The sequence below is a fragment of the Tupaia chinensis genome, unplaced genomic scaffold (genome assembly GCF_000334495.1).
Source record: "Tupaia chinensis unplaced genomic scaffold, TupChi_1.0 Scaffold000247_1, whole genome shotgun sequence".
In the NCBI taxonomy this organism is placed as follows: domain Eukaryota; kingdom Metazoa; phylum Chordata; class Mammalia; order Scandentia; family Tupaiidae; genus Tupaia; species Tupaia belangeri.
Window position 1 is genome coordinate 4,633,006 of NW_006159725.1, and position 24,949 is coordinate 4,657,954.

General features: G+C 42.2%; 2 protein-coding genes and 1 long non-coding RNA gene across 5 annotated transcripts in view; 2 read left to right on the forward strand and 1 right to left on the reverse strand.

Annotated features, from left to right (window-relative positions):
- The window catches only part of MPZL2 (myelin protein zero like 2), a 15,380-nt gene extending 2,452 nt beyond the window's left edge, over positions 1 to 12,928 (forward strand). The window contains exons 3-6 of the mRNA XM_006148845.3: positions 481 to 691; positions 3,752 to 3,899; positions 8,707 to 8,775; positions 11,752 to 12,928. Coding sequence (XP_006148907.1) covers positions 481 to 691; positions 3,752 to 3,899; positions 8,707 to 8,764 — 417 coding nt within the window. The 3' untranslated portion in view covers positions 8,765 to 8,775; positions 11,752 to 12,928. The remainder of the gene's footprint in view (positions 1 to 480; positions 692 to 3,751; positions 3,900 to 8,706; positions 8,776 to 11,751) is intronic.
- A 1,346-nt stretch (positions 12,929 to 14,274) lies between these two features.
- On the reverse strand, positions 14,275 to 15,318 carry LOC114007856 (uncharacterized). Its single transcript, XR_003549441.1, has 2 exons — positions 15,190 to 15,318; positions 14,275 to 14,416 (listed from the first exon to the last, which is right to left on the reverse strand). It is a non-coding gene; the product is annotated as an uncharacterized LOC114007856 (long non-coding RNA).
- Positions 15,189 to 24,949, forward strand: part of MPZL3 (myelin protein zero like 3) — a 24,764-nt gene continuing 15,003 nt past the window's right edge. For 2 of the 3 annotated variants that reach the window (XM_006148842.2, XM_006148843.2), the window contains exon 1: positions 15,201 to 15,319. In XM_006148842.2, coding sequence (XP_006148904.1) covers positions 15,247 to 15,319 — 73 coding nt within the window. In that variant the 5' untranslated portion in view covers positions 15,201 to 15,246. Of the gene's footprint in view, positions 15,320 to 24,949 lie in introns of all 3 variants that reach the window. The other variant, XM_006148844.3, reaches the window with a different exon arrangement.

The window sequence follows — 24,949 nt, forward strand, 5'->3', positions numbered from 1 at the left end:
CTCCTCCATTCTCCTCCATTCTCCTCTCGGGATCTTGGGTACACATGCACGCACATGCGCCTGGCGTGAGTTTAAGCCACTGGGTCCGGGACTCGAACCGTGGTCGGCTACATTGTAGTTCAGCGACATAGCCATTATGCTAACTGCTGGTCCCAGCTGGTGTGACTTTCAAGCCATGGATCTGGGACTCAAATGGGGTCAGCCATGTGGGAGTCCAGTGCCTTAACCACCACGCCACCTGCTGGCCCCTTCCTATACTTTTAGCAACAAGCACAGGTTAAGCTACAAGCAAATCTGGGGACAGAAAGGAACAGAAATGAAAGGTCCCTGGAGGGAAAGGCAAGAGATTCCTTCTGAGAACTCCTTCTGAGAGCTGCAGACAGGGCAGTCTGGCTCGCTGTCGTGTCTCTTCTCTGCCGTCTCAGCCTCTGGGCCCAGGTATGAAATAAGAAATACCTTTGGCTATTCTCTCTTCTCTAGGTATTCTACTATCACATGGATCCCTTCACACCCATGAGTGGGAGGTTCAAGGACCGGGTGTCCTGGGATGGGAACCCTGACAGGTATGATGTCTCCATCTACCTCTGGAAGCTGCAGTTCGATGACAATGGGACGTACACCTGCCAGGTGAAGAACCCACCTGACGTGGATGGGCTAATCGGGGAGATCCGGCTCAGCGTAGTGAACACCGGTAGGTTATGCAGGGGACGGGCTGTGTGAAGTTCGGGGCTGGGAGAAAAGGGTGGGGAAATTTTCTTCTTCTTTTTTTAATTTTTAGAGAGATTTTTGCTATAGGGTGACTGTGCTCACCGGGGAGACAGAAAGAAAGCAAGACATCCCCACCCCCGGGGGGGATGACCACACTGCAATATCTTCTCCTCCATTCTCCTCTTGGGATCTCAGGCATGCATGCACACATGCTTGGTGTGAGTTTTAAGTCAGCTGGCCCAGGTCTCGAACCACGGTCAACTACGTGAGTCCAGCGACATGACCATTATGCCACCTACTGGTCCCAGAGGGGGGCAGTCTTCTGAGATGGCTGCAAGGGCAGAGAGAGGGTCTAGCGCTTCGGAGCTGGGAGAGTCTTGGAGTGAAAAGAGCAAGGCTTTGTTTGTGGTGGAGAGAAACAGTAAAGCAGACCTAGGGAATCTGTTACAAAAATGGCACAGCGAGAGGAGGAGAGGAAGCGACCCTGCCGAGAGGCTCACACTAGGTCTGCTCATTCCCTCATTTATCCACATCTGTTGAGTACCTACTCTGTGCCAAGTGCCAAGAGCACCTGTCATGTACTATCTCATTTAATCCCCATAAACCACCCTAGGAGGCAGGTACTAGTTATAGTCGCTAATGGGTATTGAGTACTTCCCATGTGTCAGGGGCTTCCCATGACATGTTTTATTCATCTTTATTTACTTATCTCATCAGTTTATTGTGAACTTAGTGCCTCCCACGTTAGCTATGTGGAAACTGTGGCTTGCAGGGGTTAAGTCATCCACCCAAGTCATGCGGCTGATAAATGAAGAAATTTTGGACTCCAACCCAACCATCTTGGCTCTAAAACTGAGCTCTGAGCTAGTGCACTGTAGTGCCTGCACCCCTAAAAAGACAACCTAAAACCTATACCAGCCAGCAAAGAGCAAAGACTGTAAAACTTACGGGTTTTAGAGCCAATGCGTGCCCGTGCTCTGACTGACCACCTGCCAGCCAGTCTGATTCCCCTCATCCGTGAAGTGAGTAAGACAGCCAGGATGATGGTGAGGATAAATGAGAAGGTAGGAACATTTCCCAAACTCTGAACTCATGACGATCAGAGCTCCCATACAGCGTTTAGTATACACAGCCAAGCAGAGAACGACTCACAATAATTATTGTGCTGCTTTTTTATCTGCTAGAGGGCATGTGTGCTCACCAGAGAGAGCCAAAAAGTAGGAGAAAGCACCCTCCTGGTGGACTTTGGTTATGCCACAACCCCTTTTCCTCCATTTCTCTACCCTGTCAAGATTTGGGGCATGCTTGCATGCATGCCCTCTGTGTTTTCAAGCTGCCAAGCCTGGTATTTGAACAGCGCAGTTGGCTATGTGGCATCTGGCTCCTGTAACCATGGGCCATAGGGCCAGCCCCCAAAACTGATTAAACAAATTATTTTATTAATTATTGTTATTTTAATTTGATCAGAGAGAGTCAGAGAGAAAGAAAAAGGGAAAGTGAGAAAGCAAGCTGCTGGGTCTGGGACTCGAACTGTGGTCAGCCATGTGGGAGTCCAGCATCTACCACTTGCGGGCCCCCAAGAACTGATTTTTTATCAGAACCCCAAAAGTGATATAATTATTTCTATTTCTATCCATGAGGACACTCAGGCCCAAACACGTTGGTTACTCCAAACCACAGTTGGTAAATGGTGGAGCTGGCATTGTAATCTAGTCAGCGTTCCCTGGTGCGTGCTTGTAACCAAAACACAATGTTACTACCTCAAATGGGCAAGCCTGGAAAGAGACAGCTTTCCTCCTTCATTCCCAGTACAGCTTAATGCCACCTCCACCAACCCCGAACCAACGGACTTGTGGGACCTTGGGGAATCATCTGAGCATTGAAAGAACTCATGTAATGCCTCTAGACCTGTTATTTCATCTGCAAAATGAAGAGGCTGACAAGAAATCATGGGTCTTAAACATACTGGGAGCACTACACTTGGAGAATCTAAGGAAAGTCATGGCCATTTCACACACACACACACACACACACACACACACAGAGAGAGAGAGAGAGAGACAATGAGATTCCCCTTCCCTTCTCCATCTTTCTTCACAGAATCCAGGCTGGAAATCTTTGGCCTAAACAGTCTCTAACGTCCTTTCTGGCTGTGAGGGCTTACTGAAGTTTAAGTCAGAAATCATGGTTAGGATAAGAAAACGAGGCTTTATGGACGCTAGTTTGGTTTCGAGGCCCTGCCCTCTGGGTTTCCCCCTTCATCACTTACCCACTAGACTGCAGTTACTCACTTGCTTGTTTGCCTTCCCAAGGGGGTAAGGGCTCCTTGAGGGTAATGCCTTTGGTGGCTTTCATTTCCACCTCAGTGGCAGAACACAGTACACCCATAATCCATCAGAATAAATGACTAACGGAGGGGAGGGACAATCAGGGAGAGGGGTTAGATGCTAGGTGTGATTAGGTGAGCACTAGGTAGTTCTACTGACCCGGTGGCTCTCAAATTTTTAGCGAGCATCACAGTTACCTTGAGGACATGTGAAAAGTGAGACAGATTGTTGGGCCCCATCCCTAGTACTTCTAATTCAGGAGGCTTGAAAATGTGCACTTCAGATTTTCCAAGTGATATTGATACAGCTATTCCTAGGACCACACATTGAGAACTACTAACATAGTGTGTAGGGGCCTGCCCTGTAGCCCAGTGGTTAAGTGCTACGCATTGGGCCGGATCCCACATAGCCAACCATGGCTGGAATCCCAGTGGCTTAAAAAAAACACCCCAGGTATAGGTGTGCGTGTGCCCCAATGCCACTAGGAATGAGAAATTGAAGAAAAAGAACTGCAGCATGACTGTGCCCCATTGGGGGTACTTTCTCTCTCTGTGAGGGCACGTGACCTCCTAGAAGGTCACATGGTACTTTATATACAAAGGTAGGAGGAAGAGTCCTTTTAATGACAAAACACATCTCTGTCATGCCTTAGATTTGATCATAGTTCTCTCCTCTTTAGGATCCTAATTTGACTGCTTGCTCTCTTCTCCTTACAGTGCGCTTCTCTGAGATGCACTTCCTGGCTCTGGCCATCGGCTCTGCGTGTGCACTGATGGTCATAATCGTGATCGGGGTGGTCCTCTTCCAGCATTTCCGGAAAAAGCGATGGGCCGAGCGAGCTCATAAAGTGGTGGAGATAAAATCGTAAGGCTGGGTAGCTCTGGAAAAATCTTCTAACACCCTTATGGGGACCCTTGGTATCTTGCAGTGGGGCTAATTCGCTGTTGAACGGATGTTCCTCCTTGGGATAAGTCCTGGATAAGAGAAGTCATTTTCATGGGACACGGGTTAGGGTGTGAATACTAACTTTACAAAAGGTTTCTTCATTTTTTTCTCTTTTTTTGGAGAGGTTTTTGCTATAGGGCACGTGTGCTCGCCTGACAGAAAGCGAGAAATCACCCCCCAGAAGGGATGACCACGCTACAATCCCTTCTCCTCCATTCTCCTTTTGGGATCTTGGGCACGCACGCACACGCGCCTGGCATGAGTTTGAGCCACCGGGTCCGGGACTCGAACTGCGGTCGACTACATGGGAGTCCAGCGACATAGCCATTACGCTAATTGCTGGTCCCAAAAGGTTTCTTCATTTTACAAGCTCTCATCAGAGGAGTTCATTACTATGTGGGATCCGATGTTATAAATATCTGCTCATGTAAAGTGTTTCTAGAGTACCCCTTGTTTTTCAAGTGATGCACACATTTGTAAGATCTGCCAGGCCAGGCAGCCAGCAGGGTCACTGAAGCAGTGCCTAGGAAAGTCTGCCGAGCAGCAGTAGGTGATGAACCAATGCATGTATATATTGTTGACAGGGTCTCACGATGGTATCCAGTCCAGCCTTGAGCTCACGCTTTTCCTGTCTCAGCCTTTCGAACTTCTGGGATTACATGTGCCTGCTACTGGTCCTGGCCTTTAGATTGGACTGGGAATCAAACCTGGGGCTCTTATGTGGTACTAGTCTAAAGGGCACAGCATCTTAGCAGTGAGCCATTATGGCTGAGCCCCAAATGCATTTTTTTCCTTCTTCTTTTTTAAACAAACCCTCGTGTTGATGCCTGACTCTCGACAGATCACGGTGAGTCTGCTGCATACAAATCCCTGACCTCAAACCAGGTTTCTGCAGGAATGTGTGTTGCCTGATGGGCAAGGAGGTGGCCCCCTTTCTAGTCGCACCCTATTTCCTAAGTGCTCTTTGCACAGACCCTGGTCTTGATGTGCTGGAATATACTTATATTTTTTAATTGAGATAAAATTTACATACCATGAAATTCACCCTTTTAACAATCACAAAATTGTGCAATAATGATAAATTCCTGGGCCTTTTCAGCTCTCACCCTCTCCACGGGAACCCCATACCCTTTAGTAATCACTCCTTATTCTTCCTTTCACCATCCCCTGACAACTACTCATCTACCTTCTGTCTCATAACTGGCTAAAGCGAGAAATCACCCCCCAGAAGGGATGACCACGCTACAATCCCTTCTCCTCCATTCTCCTTTTGGGATCTTGGGCACGCACGCACACGCGCCTGGCATGAGTTTGAGCCACCGGGTCCGGGACTCGAACTGCGGTCGACTACATGGGAGTCCAGCGACATAGCCATTACGCTAATTGCTGGTCCCAAAAGGTTTCTTCATTTTACAAGCTCTCATCAGAGGAGTTCATTACTATGTGGGATCCGATGTTATAAATATCTGCTCATGTAAAGTGTTTCTAGAGTACCCCTTGTTTTTCAAGTGATGCACACATTTGTAAGATCTGCCAGGCCAGGCAGCCAGCAGGGTCACTGAAGCAGTGCCTAGGAAAGTCTGCCGAGCAGCAGTAGGTGATGAACCAATGCATGTATATATTGTTGACAGGGTCTCACGATGGTATCCAGTCCAGCCTTGAGCTCACGCTTTTCCTGTCTCAGCCTTTCGAACTTCTGGGATTACATGTGCCTGCTACTGGTCCTGGCCTTTAGATTGGACTGGGAATCAAACCTGGGGCTCTTATGTGGTACTAGTCTAAAGGGCACAGCATCTTAGCAGTGAGCCATTATGGCTGAGCCCCAAATGCATTTTTTTCCTTCTTCTTTTTTAAACAAACCCTCGTGTTGATGCCTGACTCTCGACAGATCACGGTGAGTCTGCTGCATACAAATCCCTGACCTCAAACCAGGTTTCTGCAGGAATGTGTGTTGCCTGATGGGCAAGGAGGTGGCCCCCTTTCTAGTCGCACCCTATTTCCTAAGTGCTCTTTGCACAGACCCTGGTCTTGATGTGCTGGAATATACTTATATTTTTTAATTGAGATAAAATTTACATACCATGAAATTCACCCTTTTAACAATCACAAAATTGTGCAATAATGATAAATTCCTGGGCCTTTTCAGCTCTCACCCTCTCCACGGGAACCCCATACCCTTTAGTAATCACTCCTTATTCTTCCTTTCACCATCCCCTGACAACTACTCATCTACCTTCTGTCTCGTAACTGGCTTATTTTGGACATTTCTTCTAGATGGGATCACATAATATGTGGCTTTTTGTGTCCAGCTTCCTTCACTTAGCACTGTTTTCCTTTTTTTTGAAAAAAATTGCTGGAGGATGTGTGCATTCATGAGACAGAGACAAAGAGAGAAAGTGAGAGGGCGAGAGAGAGAAAGAAACCACCTTCCCTGGGGGAGTCATGCTGCAGTCCCTTCTCCTTTGATTCTTTTGTTTTGGAATTCTGGGCATGCACACACATGCACCCTGTATGTTTTTCATGCTGTCAGTTCTGGGACTCGAACTGCTCAGTCAGTCATGTGAGATCCAGCTGCCTTAACCACCATGCCACCTTGCTGGCCCAGTATTATGTTTTCAAGATTCATTTGTGTTGTAGTGGGTATTAGTACTTCATTCTTTCATGGCTGCATAATATCCCATTGTATGGACAGACCATATATTATCTAATCACTCACCAGTTGATGGGCATTTTTTCCCCCTACTTCTTGGCTATACTGACTTCTATGAATAGTCATATACAAGGTATTGTGTAAATATATGTTTACAGTTCTCCTAAGAGTAAGTGGAATTGCTTGGTCATAGGATAACTATGTTTACATTTTGGAGGAACTGCTGCTTCCCAAAACGGCTGCACCATTTCACATTCCCATCAACAGTGTGTGAGGATTCCGGTGGTTCCACATCCTCACCCACGCTGGTTACTGTTTTTCTTTTTGATATAGCCATCTAGTGGGTGTGAAGTGGTATAACACTGAGGCTTTCATTTGCATATTCCTAATGACTAATGATCTTGAACCTTTTTCCATGTGATTATTGCAATTTTTTAAAAAGGATTATTTTATTTAACTTTATTTATTTATTTATTTTAATTTGACCAGAGAGGGACAGAGTGAGCTGCCAGGTCCAGGACTTGAACTGTGGTTGGCCATGTGGGAGTCCAACACCCTTAACCACCATGCCACCTACCGGTCCTGCTTATTGGTGATTTGTATATCTTATTTTCTCCCATTCTGTGTGACAAAATTTTAAGTTTTGATGAAGTCCACTTTACTGGAAAAAAACCTGATAAATGAGATTCATCTAAATTTAAAAAGTTTATGCTTCAAAGAATAGTATCAAGAAAATGAAAAGATGGGCCACTTCCATGGCCTAATGGTTAAGGGAGCTAGATCCCACATGGCTGACTGTCCAGTTCAAATCCCAGCACCAGTGGACTGAAAAATATGCTGTGTATGTGTATGTGTATGTGTGTGTGTCCAAAATCCTGAAAGAATGCAGAAGGCATTACAGAGTGACCATGCCCTACTAGTGAGGAGTGGGTGCTTTCTTCTTCTCCTTCTCATTCCTCCCAGACTGCACATGCCTTTTGGCAAATTAAAAAAAAATCCACATAGTGGGAGAAAATAAATAATTCCACGCCATATATCTGATAAGGAACTAGTATAAATATAATATAATATAAATATAAATAACTTTTATAACTCAACAATAAGAAGACAAATAACCAATCCAATTTTAAAACAGGCAAACTATTTTTATAGCCGTATCTCTAAATAAGATGAAATACCATTTAACTGCTTTTAAAACTTTGTCTCTAGTGCTTTTGTGTCATATCTAAGAAAACACTTCCTAATCCACGGTCATAAAGATTTATGCCTATGTTTTCTTCTAAGAGTTTTATAGTTTTAGTTCTTACATTTAAGACTTTGATGCATTTTGAGTTACTTTTTATATGTCATTAAGGAAGAAGTCTAAATTCATTCTTTTTTTATATGGATGTCCACTTGTCCTAGCACTATTTATTTTCTTCAATATATATATATATATTTTTGTGGTAATTAGAGACAAAGAAAGGGAAGAGGAGAGGGAGGGAGATAAGCATTTTTGACAGCGTGTTGCCATTGCAATCCTCTGCCCAGCCTCCCTGCTAGCGAGGACTACATGCATGCACTATCACACCTGGATAGCTGAGGTAGGTCCAGGATCCAAACCTGGGCCTACCATGTGACCCTAGCCCTGGGAAGTTGTGCCCTATGCCTATGCCACCATGACTGGGCTACAACTGATTGGAAGGAGTCAACTTAAACCTAACTTTGAGTTCTGGTTTGAATAGAAGACAATCAATAAAAATGACTTTCCAGTCAAGACAAATTTTTCTTTTGCATATAAAGTAGAAATGAGAGGCAGAATACAATGGTAAAATAAGGTATCTGCTTTAAACCTCTAGAGTTCCAAAATCAGATCCCAAATCGAATTCCCTTTCATTCTGAAAACTAAGTCCAGAGACCAATGGTCACGTGGGCATGGCTAGGATTAGTTAGAAGGCATAGTAGCTTAGCTCTTTTATGCATGGATCTCCTCCAGGTGCATAAAATTAAACCCCTTACCTGAAGCTGTTTTAGGATTTGTCTGCCTTGCTTCTTGTCTTGTTCACCTGACATTTGCTTTCTACTTCTTTGTCACAGAAAAGAAGAGGAAAAGCTCAATCAAGGAAAAAAGGTCTCTGTTTACTTAGAAGACTGACATCGTAGATGGTAAGGTTCAGAAATGGGCTGACTTCTTTCCTCAGCTTCCTGACCTGCCTGGTCTTTCCTCATGTGGATCCTTCTCTCATGTGGATCCTCTGCATGTTTATATGGCTAACGGGTACTTCCTACGTGGAATCAGAGGAGTTGGCTCAGGGAGATAAGTAAGCCTTCTATTAGTTTTGTAAATGGCTCTCCCTTTGAGTTATTTTGCACAAAAAATTGAGAAGTTAGACTCACCTGCCATTAAAGCTGAGTCTTTTTTTTTTTTTCTTTTAAGATTTTTTTTCCAAATTGCTGGAGAGAGGCAGAGAGAGACAATGAGAAGGAAAGTGAGGAATCAAGCCCCAGGGGGTAAGAGCCATGCTGTCATCCCTTCTCCATTCTCCTCTTGGGACTTTGGGCATGCATATACATGTACCCAGCATGATTTTCAAGCTGCTGGGTCCAGGACTTGAACTGTAGTTGGCTGTGTAGGAGTCCATTTCTTAACCACCATGCCACCTACTGGCTCTAGGTTACTGTCTTTCAAAAGTCAAGTATATTCTTTAACCAGTCAGGGTAATGGAAAAGAAAGATGGGGGCTATTTTAGCTGAAAAGAAATTTAAGAGACTAACACAACCAAGTGTAATGTATGATCTGACCACATAGGTACTAGTTTCGACAACCTAGTTATAAAAAAATGGGAAGGGAAACTGAGAAAGTCTTGAGGTGAGCTTGTTAAATTTGGATAATATTAGGGATTTGTTTATAGACTTTTTTTTTTTTTTTAATTTGCTAGAGGGTGCATGAACTCACTGGAGAGAAAAAGCGAGAGAGGACTCTCCATGGGGGATCTTCATGCTGCAGTCTGTTCTTCATTTTCTCTTTTGGGATTTAGGGGCACACACACACACACACACGTTCCTGGCATGCTATTCAAACTTCTGAGTCTGGGACTCGAATTGTACAGTGTCTGTTCTCCTTCATTTTGTCTTTTGGGATTTAGGGGCATACACACACACACACACACACACACACACACGTTCCTGGCATGCTATTCAAACTTCTGAGTCTGGGACTCGAATTGTACAGTAGGCCATGTGGGATCAAGCTGCCTTAACTACTATGCCAATAGCTGGCCCTATTGGTGGCTTTTATTAGGTGTAATAACAGTAGTGTGGTTATATAGAAAAATACTCCTATTTTAAATACGCACTGAGTGGGATCAGCAGAGGGAGTAATTGTTATGTCACTGACCACGGTTCAAGGTCCAGATCTGGTGGCTTAAAACTCACACCAGGCATTTGTGCATGCATGCCCAAAATCCCAAGAAGAGAATAGAGGAGAAGAGAGCACAGTGTGGCCATCCCCCCCGGGGGCGGGGGAGGATGATTTCTCACTTTCTGTCTCTGTCTCTCTGGTGAGCTCATGCACCCTATAGCAAAAATCTCTCTTTAAAAAAAAATGCATAGAATATTTAAGGACAAATGTCAGAAATCTGCTTTAAAAACGTCAACAACAAAATAAAAACAGAAAGTAAAATAATAGAGAAAGCTTGAAAAATCAGGTGATTGGGCCAGCTTGTGGAGTGGTGGTTAGGCAGCTGGATTTCACATGTCTGACCATATGGATTGAGTCCTAGAGCTGGTAGTTTGAGAAACATGCCAAGTGTATTTGCTCACATGCCCGAAATCCCAAGAGGAAAGAGAAATGGAGGAGAAGGGACTGTGGCTCAGCCATCCTCCCTGGTGAGTACTTTCTCACTTTCTTGCTTTCTCTGGCTGTCTCTGGCAAGTGCACATGTCCTATAGCAAATTAAAAAACAAACAAACAAACAATTAGGTGATGAGTGAATTCCATACACTGTCTTCTGTATTTATTTTATAAGGGGGTGGAGGATACGGAACACATATACGGGTGTGAGTGAGCTGTGGCTCATCTACGTGTCCATACAAGGCACCTAGAGGCTATGAATGAAGGACACTGATGCTGAAAACCATGTAACAAGGATCAGGAGACTAAAAAATTAGATTAGGGGACAGTGAGTTTGCCAATATTTCCCCAGGCCCAGCCATGGTAGCACAGGTGGTAAGGCGCTGCCGCATGACACTGGAATCTTATGGGAAGGCCTGGAGTTTGGAGCCTGGACTGACCTGAACATGCCAGGTGTGCACGAGCATGGCTGGCTAGAGGGCCAGGGGAAGGACCTGTTGGAGGTCACTGTCTCTTTCTTTCCGGGTCTATCTCTCATGAAAGAAAGACAGACATTTTAACAAATTGTTCAAAAAAGGGGCCAGAAGGTAGAGCGGTGGTTAAGGTACTGGACTCCCACATGGCTGACCATGGCTCAAGTCCCTTGAAAATCACACTAGGTGCATGTGCGTGCATACCCAAAAATCCCAGGAGGGGAATGGAGAAGGGATTGTGAGGTGGTCATCCCCTCTCTGGGGAGTGATTTTTCACTTTCCCTTTCTCTGCCTCTCCTTCTCTTTCTCCGGCAAACACATACACCCTATGGCAAAAACCTTGAAAAGTTTTTTTTAAGAGGTATTTTTTTATTATAGGGCATGTGCACTTGCCGGAGAAACAGAGAGAGGCAGAGAGACAGAGATAGAAAGCGAGAAATCACTGCCCCCCTCCCCGGCGGGGGTGGGGAGGATAGCTTTGCCACAAACCCTTCTCCTCCATTCTCCTCTTGGGATTTTGGACATGCATGGCATGAGTTTTAAGCTGCTGGGTCCGGGACTCAAACTGCAGTCAACTATATGGGAGTCCAGTTATGTAACCATTAATGCCATCTGCTGGCCCCCCAAAGAATTGTTTACAGAAAATTAGAATATTTTCCTTTACAATGAAGATTAGATCTAACAATGTAGATGTACTTCATAATGCCATGCATTTCTATTGCACTCTTCCCAAATATATAATTCATTTAAACTTTTGTTTATATTTTTTGTTAATATTTTTATATTTTGTTTATATTTTTTTCTTTTCTTTCTAAGGGTGTGTGACGATCTCCAAGAACAAGAACTCTAGTATTTTTTGAAGTCAATGGAAGCTTTTCTTTGGCTCTTCCAGTCGTGACCTGTCTTCCACACGGTTCTACAGTGCATCTCCACCTAGAAAGCAACATGCCGTTGGCGCCAGCTCAGATTTCTTCTTGAGCAGATATCGCCAACTTACACACAGCGTCATGACCAAGGTTTTCAGTTTAGAGAGCACATATTTTCCAATGCTCATTTGCTTTTGTAGCCTAAGCAGCTACATTTTTTGCCCTTACACACTCCTTATGGATTATGACTTTTATACATAGTATATTGGCCTTAAATGGGATAAAAGCCCACTTGGCTCTCATGACACTGCCCTTGGCACATTCGTTTCTTTACAGCAACTTTTGTGCTACTAAAATCAACGTGTTTATTCTCTTTCTTTCTCATATTCTTGATTAAAAGGCAAGCTAAGTCTCCCAGCTATTTTTGATTAATAGTAAACCCTAAATTCATACTGTTAACAGTTTGATTTTTTTTTATTTCTCTCCTTAAGTATGGGACACAGCTTGTTTCAGTGAATTTCTTCTAATGTCCCAGGTGAGAGGGATATTTATTTTTATCTTTTGATCCAAGGTTTACAATTGCACAAGTCTAAATCATTTGGTAACTACAAAAGGTTGCATAAATGCTCATAGAATGACAGATGCCACCTCAGGATGGAACACTTGTCATCTTTTTTCTGCGTCATGAAAAAGAATTAACAGCATAGGTCTTTCAGGAGCAGTGACTGACAGTTGAGTTTTCTATTATTTCCCCCAGTTCACTGATACATAGCAACGGAGCTATGTCTATACTTACTTCTGAGCTGGAATCATGAAGTAGTTGAATACCATTTGGAAACAGTACATTATAACTTTGAAAATTCAGGCTGGTGACAAAAATCAACCCTAACATTTTTTTGTTCAGTATTATAACAAAGCTCTAAGAAATGGAAGAGATCATTCAAGCCTTTTGTTTTTTAAGTTATAATTTGTTGGCTTATTTTGGGGGATGGAGAATTTGGTATGAGTTAAAGAAATACCCAGACTACTTTAACTCCATGAAACCAAATTTTTTCTTTTCTTTCTAAGGGTGTGTGTGCTCGTGGAGTGAGACAGACAGGGAAAGTGAGAAATTACCCCCCTGGGAGGTGGTCACACTGTGACCCCTTTTCCTCCATTTTCCTCTTGGGATTTTGGGCACACATGCACAAGCACCCAGTGTGTTTATCAAAACACCATGTCTGGGATGTGCACTATGCAGCTGGCCATGTGGGATCCAGCCACCCCAATCACCACACCACCTAGCTGGCTCTCTTTTCTATACTGGTAGATACAGCAAACTTTCTAAGTAGGCTATGGAAAAGAAAAGTATCTCATAAAGTGTCTAGTTTTCTAGTGTCTTTCCAGACTTAAGTCATAGCAGCATTTGTTCAAAGGACAGAAAATATCTAAATGTTTAGATCCCGCATCAATCTCTGTAGCCTCATATTTTAGATTTTCATTGATTGAGCTACAGATATTATTTCTTTTAATAAACTAGAATTTTCAAATACAGCATCCATACTTACATATGCTAAATCTTGATATTTCCCCCAATATTATCGATATATATGTATATGGCTTGTTTGTTTGTTTTTGCTGTTAGGTGCATGTGCTTGCCTGAGAGAGAAAGACAAAGTGAGAAGAGAAGTGAGAAATCACCTGCTGGGGGAATGGCCATGCTACAATCCCTTCTCTTCATCTCCTCTCAGGATTTTGGCCATGGATGCACATGTGCCTAGTGTGGCTTTCAAGTTGCCATATCTAGGACTTGAACTACACACTCAGCAAACCATGCAGTCAGCCCTGTGGGATCTAGCACCCCAACATCCAGGCCACCTGCTGACTTCCCCAATACTAGTGTTTTTTAAACTGGTATAATTTACACCTGAACCTTGATTTTGAAATTCATTTCATATCTGTCTCATTTTGCCTTTTACATTGTCTAAAGAAACTAATGTTCAATCCCCAGTTTGGAAACTAAGTATCTGATCTGAAGTCTACCTTACATTTAATTCACATTTTATACTTCTGTTTACAATTCAACCTTTGAAAATATAATCAGATAGATCTTCAAACAAATGACCTGAATGATGTTGTATAAGTGTAACAAGTAAGTAGTTTAAAACTTGTAGTTTGTTCAGCAAAGCCTGTAGCTTGTGTTTTAACTAAATTCTCAAGGGGTAATATGATCTTGCTGTCCAGTGTCTCCTTCCTAAAGAGCACTTTTGTATTGTAACTTATTTTTTATTATGCATAAGCACTATGTAAATAAACCTTTAGTAATAAAGAATGATCAATTCTATATTTGCCTACACACAAATCTAAAAATTTTACATAGCAAGTTACAGAAAACAAATGGGTATATATTTTATCTTCACTGAAAACTTTTCTTAGTAGATAAAACCTAAAAGTCAGTAATAGAATTCATTTCCGCAGGATAAACCAAAACATGTGAGTTTCTACAAAATCTTCACATTGCTTTGACTTGTTAGGCATCACAGTACTACTTGGTTTAGCAAGTCTTTCAAAGGAACAGTATCTTCTATTTGTATTCTTGTATTACTCTGTTAGTCCAGAAGACTCTCAGCTTTCAGCTAGTAAAGGGATGGGAAATGACAAATGAAGTTATTAAATTCCCCAAAGCACACTTTGTTCCCCGCCTTCTTTCATTAAAGATGTGGCAATTTCAGGAAAATAGGTTGAGCACTGATTAAAGCCGGGTACTGTATGTACCATCTCTTTTTCAAAAGGATGGCACATCATTTTACTTCAAGAGTGTAACTTTAGTATTTTCTTACTTTTCTAACCTCTCGAACAAATTCTACTTCCCCATCTACTCTAGCACATGCTATAATGATTTGCTTGTTACTGCCATTGTCAACATTAATGTAATACACACCCATTCTGGATGCTGTAATAGCTACACTTTTTAGTGTAGAAACCAAAGAGACTTTAAGGCACATACTGTCCACAAGGGACTAATACATATTTATTTATTGACTGATTAATCCTGTATAATCTCCTAAATCTCTTTAAAGTCTAAATTTAGTAGAGCCCATTCTGAGAGCATTCAACTACTTAAAATAAGCTCTAGAGATAAACAAACAAACAAAACCTGTAATCCAAAGGATCAAGGTGATTTAGTACTGCATAACTCAAATAAATAAAAATATTAAAATTCTAAAGTCTGTAGCCTACTTCATTTTCAAGTACAAGCGAGCCATTAGCTCCTATCTGAGAGTTAAGTCATCACGGGTCAGTGAAACCAGGTGCGGTTCTGGAAAGAAGCCATGTTCCTATGGCAACTTGGGATCGCCATTTTAAGTTTCCCAGCCGCTTCCCGCCCTGACGTCACTTCCGGTGTTACCTGTGTCGTTACCCGGAGCCATAAACAAGGTGTGCAAGCATCTGGAGAGCTGTCGGGATGCAGCAGAGCGGAGCGGGGGGAGGCCGTGGCTGCGCTCTCTTCCCATTGCTCGGCGTCCTGTTCTTCCAGGGTGAGTGAGCCAGCTGGCTGGGCTCCACTTCCGGCCGAGGGGAGGTTAGGAAGGATGGTCGCTTTTCCGGTTCCGGGTAGGGGGTCTCCGGAAAGCCCGGCTTGCTTTTGGGAAGGGAGGGATGGCGAGGCAGTGAGGCGCTGCTCGCTCACGAGATCACCGCCAGGGGAGTTGGCTCCTTGTCAATCCTTCCGCGCGTCCTGGGAGCTCGACTACTTCGCGTGACTTGGCGTTGTGTTCTGGGGCCGGCAGGGCTCGGTGGGGCCGCAAAGAGCTCCGGCTTTGGGGGCACCGGCGTTCTCTGATGAGGCAGATAACAGTGGTTGCCTGCTGTGGTTTCGTGCTCTCTTTAGGCAGGGGCAGTTCTACTGTGCAGTATGTAGTTTGACCTAATAATTTTGAAACAAAACCATGACTTAGTTTATTTTTGTAGGCGATTATCAGAAGCTAGTAAATATTTACTAGTCACAAAGGATGTGGTGTGATTTTCTTAGAGAAATATGGCTGAGGAAAAAGCAACTGCTTCAGCCTTTAAATGGCATATTAAAAAAATGCAAGGACGGGCATATCAACTCTATTAAAATTTTAATCTATTAACTAATTCTATTAACTAATAGGCGTACAGTATTCGCACTATGACTTCGTCTTAAAATTTGAGAAAATTCTGCTTTGATGTGATTTTCAAATTGCATAAATTTCATTACAAACTCATTGCCTTCACTTTGGGGTGCAATTATTTTCCGGATTTGTGTGTGTGTCGCTTTGCGAATTGTCATCTTCTTAAAATTCCCCTTTGTGTAATGAGGATTTCTTAAGGGGAACTTGATTATTATCTAAATAGTAAAAACTTTAAAATAAAGTTTTAGGTGTCCTAAGACTCAGCAGGTAAAATTGGGAAGTGTTTATTTACCTGGTGACTAATATTTGTCCTGCAGGCACACTCCCTGATCCCTCCCATTCGCCTATGTCATCATAAGTGTCCAGATTTTCAACTAAATTATTTTGCAATGTAGTATTTAGGCTGGCCTACTATCACTCCAAATAAGCCCAATGTTCTCTTTCTCTTTTTCCCTATTGAGAAAAAAAAAATCCTATTTAGAAAATATTGTTCAAATTTTGTCCTATTGAGAAAAGAAGTTTTAGAAATAGTGTTTTCTTAAACCTAATGTCATTTCACATGGAAGGACTTCCATCAAATCCAGCAGAACAAATAATTCAGACATTAAACACTGATTTTATGATCTCTATGTATTAGAGTAGATTTATTTTTTGTCTTAAAAAGTTAATAGCTTTATTGAGATATATCATGTGCTGTGCGATTTACACATTTAAAATATACAATTCAGTGGTTTTTAGTATATTCAATTTTAGAATATTTCATCACTGTAAAGAGAAACTCCAGACCTATTAACAGTTACCCCCCCCAACCCCCTGGCAACCATCAATTTACTCTCTATGGAATTGCATATTCTGAACTTTTCATAAAAAAGGAACAATACGGTATGTGTTCCTTTGTGAGTAACTTCTTTCACTTAGTATGTTTTCATGGCTTATCCTTTTTTTTTTTTTTATCTTCCTTTAGACTCTGTTAATTGATAGACTGGTTTTAGACTCATGGTTATTTTACTTTTCAAAGATAGGACCACTTAAATGATTAGTTTGAGTTCTCCTTAAGTTGCAAGTCTGGTCTTGTTATATCATTTGTTTTTTCTTGTTTGGTTTGCAGAGTTTTTTGCTATAGGGTGCATGTGCTCACCAGAAAGACAGAGAGAGACATAAAGCTACACATCACCCCCCAGGGGGAATGGCCACACCACAGCCCCTTTCCCTCCGTTCTCTTCTCGGGATCTTGGGCACGCATGCACATGCGCCTGGTATGAGTTCAGGCCACTGGGTTCGGGACTTGAACCGCAGTCGACTACATGGGAGTCCAGCGACATAGCCATTGTGTCAACTGCTGGTCCCTTTATCATTTGTTTAAGTGTGTAGGAATGATATACCAGGGAACCTAAAGTTCTTACACATTTCTCTTTTCCATTTAAATGTGAAATTGTATGACTCAAAGATTGGAAAATTTATATTTTGGAAAATGTGGTATACAAAATTGAGAGCTTTGTTTTGACATGTTTATTTAATTTCTTCCATGTATAAAATTACTTACGTTAAAATATGATTTTATTTTTCTCTGAGAGTAAGAAAAAAAGATTAATTATTGTGAATAGTTTGCTGTTTTTTACCATGCAAGAATGCTTTTTTAACCAGGTAAAAAAGATAAGTATCTGTGAGGACATTAGGCCTAGGATAGAAATTTCTTAAGGAATGTTAATTGGTATTTTTATTTTTTACCTTCTGTTTTATTTCTATGAGTGAGAAGACAAACTCACATGCATCAAACTTAAAATGCCTCTCACGTTGGTACAACATATAGAAAGGAAAGCATGCCTATCATAAATGTCTAGCTCAATGGATTTTTAGAAATTGAACACACTTGGAGAATCAGCACCAAAATCAGATACAGAATGCTCCTGGCATTCCAGAAGCTTTTCTTGTGCTTCCTTCCAATCATTATCCTTTTCCCCCCAAGAGAAACCAATATTCTGATATCAAACAGTGTAGATTAGTATAGTTCATCCACGGATCTTACTTTTTTGGTAACTGTATGTTTAAGACTCACTATCCCATGTTTCTGTTTCAGCTAAATCTTGATAATTTTGTGGAAAAATCATGCTCATTAATGTGAAGTTTACAAATTGCCATTGATATGGTTATTTTGTAGCAGTTTTTGCTCCACTAGACCAAACGGTTGGGTTGGTTGGTCTAATTGAATAAATATAAATAAATAAATAATAAGCATCACAACGAGCTAGGCTCTGCCTTGATGAGCTCTGGTTCTGTCAGAGAAGACAGACAAGTCAGCAGATAATTTTAGACTCTAGTAGTAAGTGAGGAATGTGCTAGAAGCCATGGGTGTCCAGAGGAGGTGCCCATGATCTCCCATGTGGATAAAGGGAAGATTTCCTGGAGGTGTCAATAAAGTTAGATCTTGACAGAGGAGTAAGAGTTAAAGATAGGGAGTGAGGAAGATTCTAGACATGGAGAGGAGCATAAACAAGGTATAAAAGCATTAAATCACTGTCCAAGCACATTTTCGGAAACTCACTTTGATTGGAGGAGCTTAGAGTCCATATTGATCCCCAGGTCTGTTTCTGTGATCGGGAGGATGCTGTGTGACAGCCAGCTCCTCTGGCCAAGAGTCAATTATGCACATATCTTCCTAACAGAGCAAAGGGATTTCATCTTTGTAGCTCAAAGTTAGCCATGGCAGGAGTGTTTGTACCCCAGACTATAGAAACTGTCTAACCTTGTGTACCTGAACTATTTATTTATTTATTTATTTATGTTTTTTTAGGGGGGGAGTAGGACCAATTGCTAGTTATTCTTAGTACGCTCCCCCCACCAGATCCATTCACTCCCATTTGGCACATCAGCCATAGTTGACTGACCCAACCTTAACCCAGCTGCTCCCTTGACATTACAACTTGGGTATCTCAGAGACACCTTATGGTCCAGCTGTGGTGGATACACTGCCAAGAGGTTGGGACCATATGAGAGACGACGGTTCAATTCCTGGTCCAACCTGAAGGCTGGGCACGGTGGCATGTGCCTGCAATCTCAGTGACTCAGGAAGCCGAGGCAGGAGGATTGCAAACTCCAGGCTGGCCTGGGCACCATAACAAGACCCTGCTTCAAACCAAGCCAAGCCAAGCCAAGCCAAACCAAAAACCTTAACTCATCCAGAGTCAAACTCATGTCCCCTTGACATGCCTGGCACTTTCCTGGTCTTCCCTCTTTCAGCGAATGGCCCATGTCAGAAACCTTGACACCTGCCTTTATGTAACCTTCTCCATCTGCTCTATCACCAATTCTTATTGATTTCACCTTGTGAGAATTGTCTTCCCAATTCACTCCATGTCTACTGTGACCAGTTCAACTCAAGCTTCCCTTATTTCTTACTTGACTATTGTAGTAGACTCCCCAGTAATTTCTCTGTATTTACGCTAGACTCCTCCCAAGGAGCTTCTCTCAAGTGGCCTTTTACAAAAATGCAAATTTAACCCTGTCTCTTTTACTCTGTCCCACATTTGAGTATTATCCATGGCTTCCCATTACTCTAAGGATAAGGACCAAATCTCTCAGGGCCTGCATGATCTAGTTCCTGCTTACCTCCTGAGTGTATCTTGGTTTAAGCCACCGTGTCTGGGACTTGAACCGCAATTGACTACAGGGGAGTCCAGTGACATAGCTGTTACGCCAACTGCTAGTCTCCTGTTCTGTAGTAACTATTTAAGGAAAGTTTTAATCACTCCCCTCTCCCCTACCACACAGCAGGTGCAATTCTCATAGCCATTCTCTTTGGCTTTCCTTCATAATGGTTATCAGAGTTTTTAATTATGCATTTGTTTTTATGGTTATTTGATTAGTATATCAGCAATTTCCACTCTGGGACCAGCAGATGGCATTATGGTTACATTGCTGGACTCCCACATAGTCAACTGCAGTTTGAGTCCTGGACCTGGTGGCTTAAAAGTCATGCTGGGCACGTGTGCGTGCATGCCCAAGATCCTGAGAGGAGGATAGAGGAGAAAGAACTGGTGCGGCCATCCCCCAGGGAGGTGATTTCTTGCTTTCTCCCTCTCTGTCTCTCTGGTGAGCACACATGCCTTATAGCGAAAACCTCTCTACACTAAACAAACAAACAAACAAAAAACAGAAAAAAAGAAAACAAAAACTTCCACTCTATTTCAAGTGTACAAGTGTATTCATTTTCCTCACATTTAATCCCAGGCACAGAGGCTATCACAAAGCAGATGCTCACTAACTGTATGTTTGAAGACTAGTGAATGGACGAGACTACAAGTTGAGCACCCCCAATCTGAAAAGTTCCAGAATCTGTAACTTTTCGAGTGCCAACATAATGCTACACATGGAAGATTTAACACCTGTCCTTATGTGATGGGTTGTAGTCCAAACACTGCAATACAAAAATATTGTATGAAATTACTTTCAGCCTATGTGCATAAATGTACTTGAAAAAAATAAATGAATTTTGTGTTTGGTCCCATCCCCAAGGTATCTCATTATGTATAAGTAAATATTCCAAAATCCAATATATGAAACATTTCTGGTCTCAAGCATCTTGGGTAAGGGTTACTCAACCTGTATTGTCATATAAACCTTGGGAAGGTCAAGGAGCAAGTAGTCCTTACTATAGAAAGACTCAGTAAAATGAGGATAGGAAAGTGTCCATTGGAGTTTTAAAACTTTGTTTTACTTTTTTTTTTTTTTTGCCATAGGGCATGTACACTCACTGGAGAGAGACAGAGAGAGAGAAGTTAAGAAGTCACCCCTCAGAGGGGATGACCATGCTGCAATCCCTTTTCCATTTTCTCCTGAGGATTTTGGGCATGAGTGATTTAAGCTGGTAGGCCCAGGACTTGAGCTGTGGCCAGCTATGTGGGAATCCAGCACGTTAACCTCCACACTACCTACTTGCCCCTCTATTGGCATTTTTAATCTTGGTTTTGCAGTGTTAAGACATTTGATACTCTTTAAAGGAAGTGGTTGCAGAGTCCACTTGTACTGTTGGGGCCTGGAAGTGAATCGAAAGAGATTCCAGGCATGAACTACTGTTTCTTCAACTTGGTTTAGAAAAGAAAAAGAGGGTATTGATTATAACTAGAGTAGTATTCCAGTGTTAAGGAAAAGCTGTTATTTAAAAATATTGTTGCTTGTTTTTTTAAAAATAATTTTAGTTATTTTTACATTTTCCCACAAACATTTACTTTACATATCTAAACTGTTGAAAAGCAAACACCTAGCACACAGTTCACACATGAACCTTCCCAACTCAGCTCTGCCTACCAAGTATTCTGTGAGATACCATCTGCTAGCAAAGATCAGTCTTCTTCCTTCAAAGTCTTTCTCAAGATGATCCGCTGGTTGTGGCTGCTCCTTTGCATTCTATACTGACTACAATGCTAGACTGGAAAAGTCTAGGTTATTTTATGGTACGAATTCTTTCATATAGCTTCTCTGATCCTCTCTGCCAGGCAGAACTGTTTATGGTGCCAGACCATCTTTCCAAGAGCTTCTGTTGGCTTACTTGAGATCTACCTTAGGTCCATAGTTTTCTAGTTTAATCTTCAGGTATGACATTCCAGTCAAAGCCCTGTCCAATAACGAGTATTTCCAGTTTCTGATTCAAGGCAATAGGTATTATTGAACTTATGCAAACAACATTCTGCCACAAAATAAGAATATTCCCAAATATTTTCCCATTCCAGATGGGTCAGAAAGGGAGAAAAGTTTATGTTTCCATGTAAAGAAACAAACAAGAAGAAAAAAAACATTTTAACAGATTGCTAAACCTATCAACAGCTCAAAAGAAAGTAGAACTCTTAAATTGGGGAAACAAAGCATAGTAATGAAAAAGATAGTCATGTTTTACTCAAAAATCATAAAATTTTATTTAATATTGTTACTTATTTTTAAGGATGGGAGACGCTCACGTGTGTTTAGAGATTGAGAGGAGAGCCTTTCCTGAAAGAGAGAAGTTGAAGACAGTGGACAGGATTTTTCTTTGAGGCAGGCCTTAGTGGGGGATGGAGCCATGGCAGGACAGAAGGGTGGCCTTGTGGAGGACATGGGACACTGTATTTTTTTATATTTGAAACAAGGATGGGTTCAGATGCAGGATGGTGTATGGTTGGGCAGTTTGTGTGGCCTCAAGTTTCTTGAAGACAAAAGGTGACATTTTCTTCTGAGCATGTGGGGTTTGGATGTTTTACAGGGGACTGAGGAAGAATAACAAGAGTGCAAGGAATCATGTGTAGGTGCTAACCAAGGCTGGTTCAAAGGTCATCAGGCCTCCCTGAGGGCTCAACTGTCGGTGGAATTCAGAAATCTCTTATGGTACCTGTCTTCACAGTTCTGTGATTTTTTTTTTTCCTTCAGGGTATACCATCCCCATCTAGGAGAGGTCATCTGAGCTTTTTCTTGACAGAGTGCAATGGAAAGATAAGAGTGTAGGGGAGTTAAGAGTGTTGAAAATACTGAAAAAGAGGAGGGTGTGGTAGGAGGAAAATGAATAACTAGTGGGTGCCCTTTGTTCCTTTGCTAGAATGTTTAGTGACCACTTTACTTCTTTCTCTCAGTCTCTCTCTGCTTGCTCCCCTCCCTCTGAAATTTTGTCCTGAAGGTGCTTGCGTTTAATGAGGAAATGGCCTTTACAAATTAGATCCCATCATGGTGTAGTGCTTGAGTAGCGTTCTGAGCGTTAAGAGAAAATCAAAGGAAGAGCAAAACTGCATCGGATACGGCAGCATCATAAAGTATTTGAGCCGGGCTGTGAAGGTGTGTGATGTCGGGGATGTGGTGTGGGAATGGCCCAGGCAGTATGGGTAGGGCTGGGGAGAGCCTTCTAGACAAGGACATATTTAAAAAGGAAGGCATAATGGCACTGTACATCTGGAAAGCAGCAGGACATTCCGGCCTGGTGAAGGAGAAATGGGTAGGTGGCAGAATGGCTTAAGTTTGGGCCCAAATTGTCACTGTTCAGATTTTATCCCATAGTCCAGTAAAGCGTTATGGAGTTCATTTAATAATAATAGCTAACATTTATTGGAAGTTTTTATTCCAGGTGTTATATTAGGTCATTAAAAAAAATGGAATTGGATCTTCACAGTGATTCAGTAAAGTAAGTCATATGGTTCCCATTTACCAAGTGAGGAAACTGAAACTTGAACAAGGTTAGGTAACTGCAATGAAGGTCCCAGAGCTGGAATGCAGCTGAGCTGGAAGGCCAGCCCAGGTCTGGCTAATTCTTTTTCTTTTCTAAGACTTTTTTGCCTCAGGGAGCATGCACTCAAGGGAGAGAGAGGGGGTGGGGGGGAAAAAGAGAGCGAGAGCGAGAGCGAGAGAGAGAGAGAGAGATCACCCCCAGGGGGATGGCCATGCCACAATCCCTTCTCCTAGGATCTTGGGCTTGCATGCACACATACCTGGCATGATTTTCAGGCCACCAAGTCCAGGACTTGGACTGTGGTCAGCCATGTAGGAATCTAGTGACATAACCACTACACCAACTGCTGGCCCCAGGTCTGGTTAATTCTAAATCTATACTTTAAATCACTCTACTATACTTATGTTTTAGAATAAAGGAATGAAAGGGCACAGAATATAGGTTATACATTCATTTTCACCTTCCAGTTTTTAGAGCTGGATCTTGAAGCATTCTTTCAGATTGTCGATTCAGGAATGAGGACGTAAGAGTGGGTTTGCTACATGAAGGCTTTTCAGCAGAGGAGTCATATTTGCAGAATCATAGAAGGATGACAAGTTTAGCATGGCAACATCGAAATGGATGCTACGAATGAACCAGAGGTCATCTCATCTTTGGGATAGGTCAGTTTCATATTAAAGTCCTTATTAGTGAGCTCAATCTTAGTCTCCTCCTTTGAAGAGGAATGTGAACAGACTAGATCGTCTAGAAAGGAGAGAGAAAAGCATTTCAAAGTAGGCAGAAGTAAAGGAAGTGGAATTGATGACACATATGTGTCTGTGATAGGAAAGGTTGAAAGAGAGTTGGCAGAAACAAAGAGGTGGCAATATGATGATGTCCAACACACATCAAGCACTCGTTCTGGGTTAGGTAGGTTTCTTAGCATTGTGCATGACCTTCTGAGGTAAGTACTATTATTCCTCTGATGGTGAAGAAGCTGAAAAAAATGAAGTAACTTTTTTTCTTTTTAAGAATTATTTATTTAATCTTATTTATTAATTCATTTATTTTTAATTTGGCCAGAGAGAGAAACAGAGAGAAGGTGAGAAAGCAAGCCACCAGGTCTGGGACTCGAATCATGGTCGGCCTTGTGGGAGTGTTCAGCGTCTTAATCACCACACCACCCACTGGTCCTGAAGAGGAGTGACTTTCTAAAACTGCAGAACCAGGAAATGATAGGGCTGAGATTTGAATCCAGACTGTCTGACTTAAGATCTGTGTGTTCAATCCCTACACTAACCTCTCCCTTCCTGAGGGACCTCTGGTTCAGGACAGTGTAAGAGTTTGCTTTCTTTCTGAAATCCTGTTGCTCTGTTCGTCTTTAGCTGCTGGAAGAGTCCTGACTTATTAAGGTGGATAAAGAAGCAGGAAAAACAAAGTGCTGGGCCTTAATTTCCTAAAATATGGCTCCCCAGTGGAAGATACTTGGTCAGAAGAAAGTGTCAGCTTTTTTGGGGGAAATACAGTGTTGAAGTTGGATATGTGAATGGTTTTGGAAAGAGAAAGTCTCTAAAGGGTTTAAAGGTCATATTTTTCCATTATAAGATGTATTCAATTATTTTGTTTTCCTTTCCATGATTTACTTTTTTTTTTTATAAAGAGAGGTTTTTGTTATAAGGCATGTGCACTGGCCAGAGAGACAGAGACAGACAGATGGAAAGCGAGAAATCACCTGTGCCCCACCCCCCATCCCCGCCGCCACTAGGGGGAATGGCCATGCCACAATCCCTTCCCATCCATTCTCCTCTTGGGATTTTGGGCATGCATGCATACGTGCCCAGTGTGAGGTT